This window comes from Schistocerca gregaria, chromosome 3 (assembly GCF_023897955.1).
Source record: "Schistocerca gregaria isolate iqSchGreg1 chromosome 3, iqSchGreg1.2, whole genome shotgun sequence".
Taxonomy (NCBI): domain Eukaryota; kingdom Metazoa; phylum Arthropoda; class Insecta; order Orthoptera; family Acrididae; genus Schistocerca; species Schistocerca gregaria.
In genome coordinates, this window is record NC_064922.1 from 196,988,956 (window position 1) to 196,998,577 (window position 9,622).

The 9,622-nt window shown below is 38.3% G+C and overlaps 1 protein-coding gene across 1 annotated transcript in view; it reads right to left on the reverse strand.

Moving 5' to 3' along the window:
* The window catches only part of LOC126355755 (origin recognition complex subunit 2), a 95,160-nt gene extending 87,039 nt beyond the window's left edge, over positions 1-8,121 (reverse strand). The window contains exons 1-2 of the mRNA XM_050006147.1: positions 7,728-8,121; positions 7,451-7,642 (exon numbers count right to left, since the gene is read on the reverse strand). Of these exons, the coding sequence (XP_049862104.1) occupies positions 7,451-7,642; positions 7,728-7,830 (295 nt within the window). The 5' untranslated portion in view covers positions 7,831-8,121. The remainder of the gene's footprint in view (positions 1-7,450; positions 7,643-7,727) is intronic.
* Between the last annotated feature and the right edge of the window lie 1,501 nt (positions 8,122-9,622).

The following is a 9,622-nucleotide window of genomic DNA, read 5'->3' on the forward strand; positions in this document are numbered from 1 at the left end:
GATGTTATTTAACACTATTTGGCCTTTTACATTGGCACGACTACCACCCAATTACCAGTTAGGACGGATGGGCATAGGCAGAGTGTATATACTGGCAACACGCAGTATCCTGCTGCAGAGTATGCTCTACAACATGACTATTGCAATCTCAGTGCCTCTTCCACCACAAACGCCATCTGGATTCTTCCTCCAGATACCATTTTCTCAGAACTCTACAGATGGGAACCAGTGCTACAACGCGTCCTTGGTCCTTGCCACCCATATGGCATTAATTTACATTAATTTATTCCATCACAGCATTTCTTCACAGTAACTACTTTTTTCTTCACGCCACTTGATTTTTCTACATCTTTCATTTTCTCACCTATCTATTTTTCGCTGTCCCCCTTCCATCTATGCTGTGTGCAATGCACTTAGCTTCTCATTCTTATTAACTTGTACACGATGTTTTAGCAGTAATCTCTGTCTTGCATATTACCCTGTCTTATAGATTTACAAGCTCTCAGGAATTCAAATCTTATTCAGTGTTGTCCCCAATAATCAGTCTTTCTTTCTCATACCATCCAGTAAGTCTCCCCTGATCTGTGGTTCTGGTGACTTTTCCAAAATCCACCCCTTTTCCTAGACTTCTCCAGTCCTTTTCCTTTGCCCCTCTCCCTTCCCCTTCAACCATTCTGTCTGATGGAAGAGCCACTGGCTCTGAAAGTTTGCTAATCATAACCTCCTTTTACGTGTATGTTCTGCCACCACTTGGTGAGCAGATTTTTTTATCTATCCAATTACATTATAGAAATTTAATAAGTTAGATATAGAGGCAGTCATGCCAAACTTCAAAGAGGAACTCAAACATTTACCTCTGGGCACTGACACGTAGACATATTGTGGCCACCATTTAAAAAGTAGCTACCATACACTTGACAGATATGTACCTAGTAGAACAGTTCATGATAGAATTATCCCTTCATGATATACGGCAATATGAAAAAAACTTCTAAGGAAACAGAGCCTATTGCATAATAGGTGTGAAACAAAACACAGGAGAGATGCTGAATGAAAAGCGTTTGGCTGTGAAGAGGCCAATGTGTGTAGTCTTTAACGACTGCTGCACGAAAATCTTATCAAAAGATTTCTCATAAAACCCAGAGCAATTATGGTCATATTTAAAAGCTATAAGTGGACCAAAATTACTGTCCATACACTCAACGATGTCACAGGAACTGAAACTGGGGATAGCAAAGCTAAAGCAGAAATACACAATTCCATTTTTGTATGTTTCTTTACAATGGAAGATACACAGATGTGCTGCCAAGAGCTTGCAGCTGAGGTAGCCTCTATCTTAAGCATAATATACCTCCCAGGAATATACGGTATATTACGGTTAAGATGAACGCTAAATCAACTGCAAGTTCTCTATGGAATCTGAAAAGAATCCCATCAGGCCTTAAATCCTAGTTTAATTTTAGTGAATTTTGCTGTTTCTCGAAGCCATTGACACTAATATAGCTGTATGACTAAGTGGTGTGAAGAGTAAACTGGGGCAGCACATCTGTGTATCTTCCTTTGTAAAGGAACATATGAAAATGGAATTCAGTATTTCTGCTTTTGCTTTGCTACCCCCAGTTTCAGTTCCTAGACATCTTGCATCATGCAAAACCCAACTTCCACTTCTTTTCACATGTCACTCTGAAAGAGAAGGAAACACGGTAGAGTCAATTCCTGCTGCCACTGATTAACAAAAGTTTGAATACATGGGGTAGCAAACAAAATCTGTGGCTTGGTAGAGGATCTACATCTACATACAAACTCTGCAAGCCACCATATGGTGCGTGGCAGAGGGCACGCTGTAGTGCTACTAGTGATTTCCCTTCCTGTTCCACTGGCAAACAAAGCAATGGAAATATGACTATCTATATGCCTCAATACAAGCCCTAATGTCTCTAATCTTATCTTCAAGCTCCTTGCGCGAAATGTATGGAGGATCGTTCTGCAGTCAGCCTCGAATGCCGGTTCTTTAAATTTTCTCAACAATCTTCCTCAGAAAGAATGTGCCTTCTCTCCAGAGATTCCCATTCGAGTTCCCAAAGCATCTCTGCAATACTTGCATGTTTTTCAAACCTACGAGCAACAAATATAGTAGACTTGCTATTAATCATTTTGATGTCTTCCTTAATTCGACCTGGTGCTGATCACAAACACTCAAACACTACTGAACAGGGGCTCACATTCATGTTCTGTTTCATATTGCTTTGCAATGATATGCCTTGGTATTCAATCAACATGACTGTGTCAAGCAGCACACTGCTAATACTGTACTCAAACTTAACTTTTCCCCCCCCTATTCATCCACATTAACTTACATTTTTCTACATTTAGAACTATCTCCATTCACCACAACAACTAGAAATTTTATCTGTCACTTTGTACCCTCTTACCGTCACTTCAATGACTACACCTAGCCATACACCACAGCACCATTGACAAACAACCGCAGACTGCTGCTTACCCTGTCCACCAGATCATTTATGTATATACAAAATAGCCACGGTCCTATTACACTTCCTGGGAAGTTATTGATGATACCCTTATCTGATGAACACTCAAAATATCATGGACAACATACTGTGTTCTTTTACTTAAGAAGTCTTCAAGCCACTCACCTATTCTGTATGCTTATGTCTTCATTAACAGTCAGCAGTGCAGTACCATGTCAAACATATTATGGAAATCTAGGAATATGAAAATCTAGGAATATGGACTCTGCCTGCTACTCTTCATCCACAGTCTGCAGGGTATCATTGAGAAAAATGCAAGCTGCGTTTCACATGAGTAATGCTTTCACAAACTGTGCTCATGTGTGAACAGAAGCTTTTGCACCTCAAGAAAATTTATTACATGCAAACTGGAAGTACGTTAAAGGAATTTGCAGCAAATCAATGTTAAAGACATCGGTCTGTAACTTCGTGAATCTATTCGTTTACCCTTCTTACATACAGGAGTTACCTGCACCTTTTCCCAGTCACTGGGGACTTTGCACTGGGCAAGAGATTTGTGATAAACGCAAGCATAGTAAGATGCCAATGCTGAAGAGTCCTCTTTGTAAAACCGAATTGGGATTACATCAGGACCTAGCAACTTATTTGCTTTTAACTCTTTCAATTGTTTCACTACACCAGTAATGCTTATTACTACACCTTATGAGCTTTGATGCTGGCTGTTCAGCAGAAATGAACATTATGCTACAGACTGTCTGACAACACATTACAGTTAGAAAGCCATGAGATTGCATGTTTTAAATAGAAAAAAGTCATGCAAGAAATTTAAGAAATACACAACAAAGAAAACATTGAATCAACTGAATACATAACTTGTTGCTCTACAAGTGTGTACCAGACAGCAGCAGTCCCTGGCTCTTTAAAACAAAATTCTTGGTAGGCAGGAAGTAGCATGTTATCATGGGTGGATTGTCAGCAACAAAAGCAGAAGAAACTTCAAGCGTACCTCAAGGGTGTTTGTTGGGACCATTACTGTCCATGTCATATTTTAATGACCTAGCAGGCAATATTTTTAGCAGCTGATGCAGTTATCTACACTGTAGTACTGTCTTTTAAAAAAAACTGCAGAAACACTCACTCGGATTTTGATAAGATTTCAAACTGGTACACATACTGGCTACTTACTATAAATGCAGGGAAATGTAAAATTATGCACTTCATAAAAAAGCACAGAACCATATGACAACAATATCAAAGCTTCACAATTAGAATTTCTTGCCTCATACAAAAATCTGAGTGTGAGAATTTATACACGTGAAATGATCACATAAGCTCAGTCATAGGTAAGGCAGTTGGCAGACTTGAGTTCATTAACAGGATACTGAAAAAATGCTGTTAGTCTACAAAAGAGACTTTTTACACCACTTTTGCGTCCTATCTTAGAAGCTGCTCAAGAGTATGGGACTTATAGAAAATATAACTAATGGGCGATATTGAATGCATAGAAGAGGAGCAGCATGAATGTTCAAAGGTTTGTTGAATTCAAGGGAGAGCATCACAGAAATGTTGGAAACGCTGAATTGGCAAGCTCGTGAAAAATTACTCTGTAAAAACCTACTTACAAAATTTCAAGTGCCAGTTTTAAGTGAATAATCTACAGATATTCTTTAGATGCCATATATCACTCTCATAGTACCTGTGAAGACAAAATTAGGCTAATTACAGCGCACACAGAGGCATTTAAGCAGTCATTCTTTCCATGCTGCAAAACAGATTGCAATGAGAAGAAACTAACATGTCGTGCTATGGTAAGAATCTTCTGCCATGTTCTTCATAGTAGTTTGCAGGGTGTTTATGCAGATGTAGAAAAACGAACCACCTGATGAATGGTGAGTTAGGTCTGCTCAGTATGGTTACACTGCTTGTCTTAACAAGTGCACTGAAAACCTGTACCAGCACGAACAGTCAACTGAAGTAAATATTTGGAAGGCAGGTAATGCTTCATAAAAAAAATAAACAGAAGAACAGTTATAGCATCACTGGATCAACCAAAAGTTGCAGTTACACCATGACATAATTGTGTTGTGTGATGTCAGCCGAAATGGTTTTTGAGTCACATCATAATCATAGATGGCAGGTTGTACTATTTGGTGGAACTCTCTTGTGTTGGATGTTTATGCATTGAAGTTGTTGTTAGATATCTTAGCGAGTTGTTTGACATTTTTAGCTGCGAGTGTAAGGTTGTCATTGGACGAATTTACACTGTTTCACCAGTGAGTTACTTTGATTTTACATATTGTGGGTGACAGATTCTTGCTTGTGTTTGTATTATTAGTTCTGTGTGTTTCTTGTGGCTGGCAATTTCATAGTATTTTTCTTTATTTGTCAGTACATAATATTATAGAGAAATTTAAGAGCAGACCATTGCTTGTCTCAATTGGCATATGTGGTGTGTACGATCAAGTTCCTACAGTTATTTTGACTGATTAAGGATGATTTTGTTATGTATTTTAGGTTCTGTATGTTGAGAGGAAGGGGTTGCCCAGCCTAGATTTAGGTGACAATGGGTTTGATTGGTAAGTACTTCTACCTGGTTTTATTTTTGTTATTTTTTATTGTAGTATTACCTGCACAAATCAAGTTGACACCCAGCATGCTGGCTGATGGGAGTGATCATAAAGGCATTTCCCATTTACGGATGCTCTCATCAGCTACCGTGCCAAGTGTCAACAAAGTCTGTGTGAATAATACGCATAGTATGTTTGTTTATGTTTATAGTTGTTTGTGTATACTGACATTGGTGGTGATACAAGGTTTTCATGAATTTTGAGGTTTTTCTTGTTAGTGTTTCATAAATTTCTTGTATTGCGATTGGGTGGTGATGTGGATATCGGTTTACCATCAATAGTTAGGTTACATTTTTGATAGCAGTTATGCAGGTTTGTTGTACTGTGTATGTCATTTTAGATCGATGAGGAAAGTGAAAGTTTAGATAATGGCTTTTGTGACTTGAGTGTGTTGATTTTTGATACTGTGGGCTTCATTGTAGCCGCCACATATGTCAATTGAAATTTGCGAGACCAGATTTTTTAGTTGTATGTGGGTTCCTGATATCAAAACCTTTGTTTGATATACATAGGCCAAATGAAATTTGTGGTACTAGTTTTTGTGTGTGGGTTCCTGGTACTGAGGGCTCCATAACAGCTGTACAGATTAAGCAAAATTTAGAATACTAATGGTTTCTGTTTTTGCATTTTTTGAGGGGGATGTTGAATTTTTTTTTGTGTTTGATATTTGGCTTAATATTTGGTTTGGAATGGTATCATTATTCTTACTGTTGTATATTTAGTTTGACCCCACCCAATTCCACCTACTTTCCACAGCTGTACCGTTAGTTTAATTTTGTTGCTGGCATTAAATATTTCACATGTTACGTTTGTTTACAGGTGTATGCATGGCATTACAGTCGCCATATTGTATACAGTTGAAACAGGTGTGTATGCCATTTTGATAATGTCACTGGTCAAAGCAGATGAGTGGAATCATAACTTTCAGTAATCAGGCATTTGTAGGTTTAAAAAAAACTTTTAACCAAGTGACCTCTTGCATGGATGGAGTCTTACCTTAACAATAGACAACAGTGTGTCACTTTAGCAAATGATACAAGATCAGATTGGGGTAATAACTATGTTGTACAACAAGAGTCATTGCACGCCTGACTCCTACGTTTAAGTCTACGTAAATGAATTTTCTTGGAATTTGGAAATAACAACAAAGGAAGAAGAGGAACTGAAGTTGTTAACGTGATCCTAGTTCGTCAATACGATTACAAAAAACTTACAGGTACCAGCAGCAGTGATCAATGGGCATTCAGATGGATGAAAAACTGAACTGATAGCAACATGCAGACATCGTTAGGAAGTTCAGTTCTGCATACTTTGCACTCACAAATATCTCTTGCCATGTCAATCTGCAGACAGGTCTGCTAGTATCCTTTCACTCACTTCTCTCCTATGCTATAATCTTCTGGGACACGGTACCAAAAGTGAAAAAAGTATTTATTCCACGGAAGCACAAAACAAGAAAATAGTGCAAATCTCCCTCTGTGGTTCAGAACATGAGTTTTATATTTTGCTGCAAAAATCTAGAAAAGGTTTCCAGTGACAATCAGGCATGAAACAGAAGAGCACCAAATACTTGAAAACATAGTAAAAGAATAACTGCCTTGCCACTCTTGCTGCAATTTATCAGACTACTTGGACTAAAGACTGCAGATTCCCCTTAATCCCGAAATCACATGGATCTTTACTTTGCCAGTATATAGTCAGCTGATAGTGATCTTCATAAAGTTACACAGCTGCTTTGTTGGAAGTACCAATGTCAGATGAAAACATCGAGCTGAGTAGTATGGGAGAAGCAGTGGCTTTTTTCAAAGTGGTTGTTTTTCTCAAAGCACACACACAGAAACTATATAAACAAAGCAATACACTAATCATTTCAGTACTCACTTTGTCGTAGAACAGAAGTTGTAAGCTAAACAAAAGCCACATTGGAAGAACTTGCATGCAACTTAATTCGGAGCTAATGAGTTGTTTTGAAACCTCCTTTAATATCCACTTATTATTTTGTATTATTTACGAGAGGGGTTGGTCAGAAAACTTAACAAGTAGGCCTAATGTAAACATAGGAATGTGAACACACAATAAATTTTCAAATACCACCATCACTAAAATCATTTACTCATATGGATGACCGGTTTCGGCAATTCACTGTTGTCATCTAGATCCGAAGCTGTCATCAGAGAATTGCCTAACCGGTTACCTATCCGAATAAATTATTCAGCGTTCACGATACCACAGACCGCCCACGCTGACAATGTCGGAAGTGTATAAAAATAGGAATGTTCAAAACGCTGATAGATTAATACAATAACAGTCACTTGGCTATGTTATATTCACCTCCCTTCGGCGTATCGGTGACGACAGAAGCAGCAATTGTGGCGTTATCCACGAATGTATCTTCCTCGTCATCTTCATCTTCTTCTACTATTGGTGCGACTCTTGATACACGAGATGACTGTCGCCGTGAGGGTGTTTTCTGTATCTGTGATGGTATTACCTTGTTGTTCCTACTTCGTGTCATCCTCGCCCCTAAAATAAAGTCACGAAAGCTACAATGTCTCACGATAACGAGTATCAGCAACAGTAAATTCAATGGCGTTCGTATTAATATCACCTTTAGGGTCTTCTATGACTACAGACAGTGGTTTAATAATTGTTTCAACATCGTCATCTGATATACTTCGTATTTCTATTACACGCTTCTTGTGTTTTTCCATACTTCAAATAAAAATTTCAGTGATTATTTCGTCGCTATTAGTTTATCGTTATTAAATTACTGCACTGAGGAGTTTTGAAGGGATTGCTTTAATGTCAGATATCAAAATGCCCATTAGTAAAGTGAGAATCCCAAATGCTTCTTTCCCTATCACGCATCATGTACAGTACACAATCCACATCAATTTCCCGCGCTAAACAAAACAATGACGCACAGTAGCACAGAGAGGCAAATACTATCAAAGATGTAGAAGATTCCACAAGACACGGATATCTTTGATACAACCGTTTATGCTAGTGATGTCTACTAGCGATCGAAGACTCAATAGTTTTATGAAGTATTATTTACTGTAAGCTTCCACATAATACAAAGAATATCAAAGTGTTGTCCGCTTGCAAAGGTAAATTGAAGCAGCGCCTGACTCTCGGTTACCTGTAGCCCTGTATAGAATACGTGTTTTTAATTTGTGATAGCAGACAAGTCTTGCATATAATAGCTTATAAGAATGCCTGTTGCTGCTGTTTTCTGTATACATTTTCGTTTTCAAATGCAATGATAGCTGTACCTGCCCATGCCAATGGAAAAAGAAAGATGATATGAGTGTGGTGTTGAGCGGTGGTGTGATGAGTTTCAGTTCGTTCTTTGCCGAGATATAGTTATTCCTATTGTTGCTAAAAAATTGCTGTGAGCAGCAAATTTTCATTAAATAGTGCCTGGCAGTGAAATGTAATTTGTCTTAGTAAGCTTTTCATTGAGATTGTCAACAGACCAAGAGTATATGTTTCAGAGGTTTATCTGTTCACGACGGTGGAATCTGGCTTCATCACTAAACAAGATACATGATGCATCTGGCGTACAGAAGTTAACGTGATTCTCCTAATCGTTTCCATGTCCGTGTTGATGGAGAGAGAAGTAATAAGAATGGAATCTATGTCGATGGAGAATGTGTAGGACACCTGCATGGCTCGTGCGACTTCCTCATGCACTTTTGCAGGAGGTAAAGTGCTGATCAACTACAACAGCAGCAAGAACTTTCATTTCCCTATCTCCTGTCATCATTTGTTTCCTCCAGTCACTCTGTCTACATGTCATGTTATCACTGTCTTGTAACTGGTTAGAGAGGTTAATAAATAAATGCCGAGATAGTCGACGTCTGTTGTCACAGAAACCGTATAAGAATGAACTGCATGCTTACCTCACTCTCCATACACCATGAACATGTTGGCTTTTTCTGCATTGATAAATTCCATCATCCACTCACGATCTACTGCTTGAATTGTCGCGCACTAACTGAGCAGCAAGTCACAACGTACTCAAGGAACACACAAGCAAAAATAACAACATCATACCTAGCAACTACACGTTGAATGGCAAAAGAAAGTGTTGGTGTGGGAACTTTTCAAAATACGATATCTTGTAAACAACTCGCACTAGAATCGTGCAATCAACACTACTGAAATTCTAAGTAACCCTACTTTTAGTTATTTTGTTGCAGCAGACATAGTCCCATTTAAAAAAGTTTATGTTTGCACAAAAATACACTTTATAAGCAATACAACATGTTTATTGGCTACCAATACAAGCTCCTGACTACCAATCCATTCTGTGAAAACCACACATCAACAGCACTTTCCATTTCCACACTATCTATGGTACAAGGTTTAGGTAATTCACACTGTATATACGGGGCGTAATGGACATAAGTACAATTATTTCTATTGGTGACTGGGGATGGTGTAATAAACAACATTATATTAGCATTTATGTCATTTGCAGACTAATTATCATAGCTG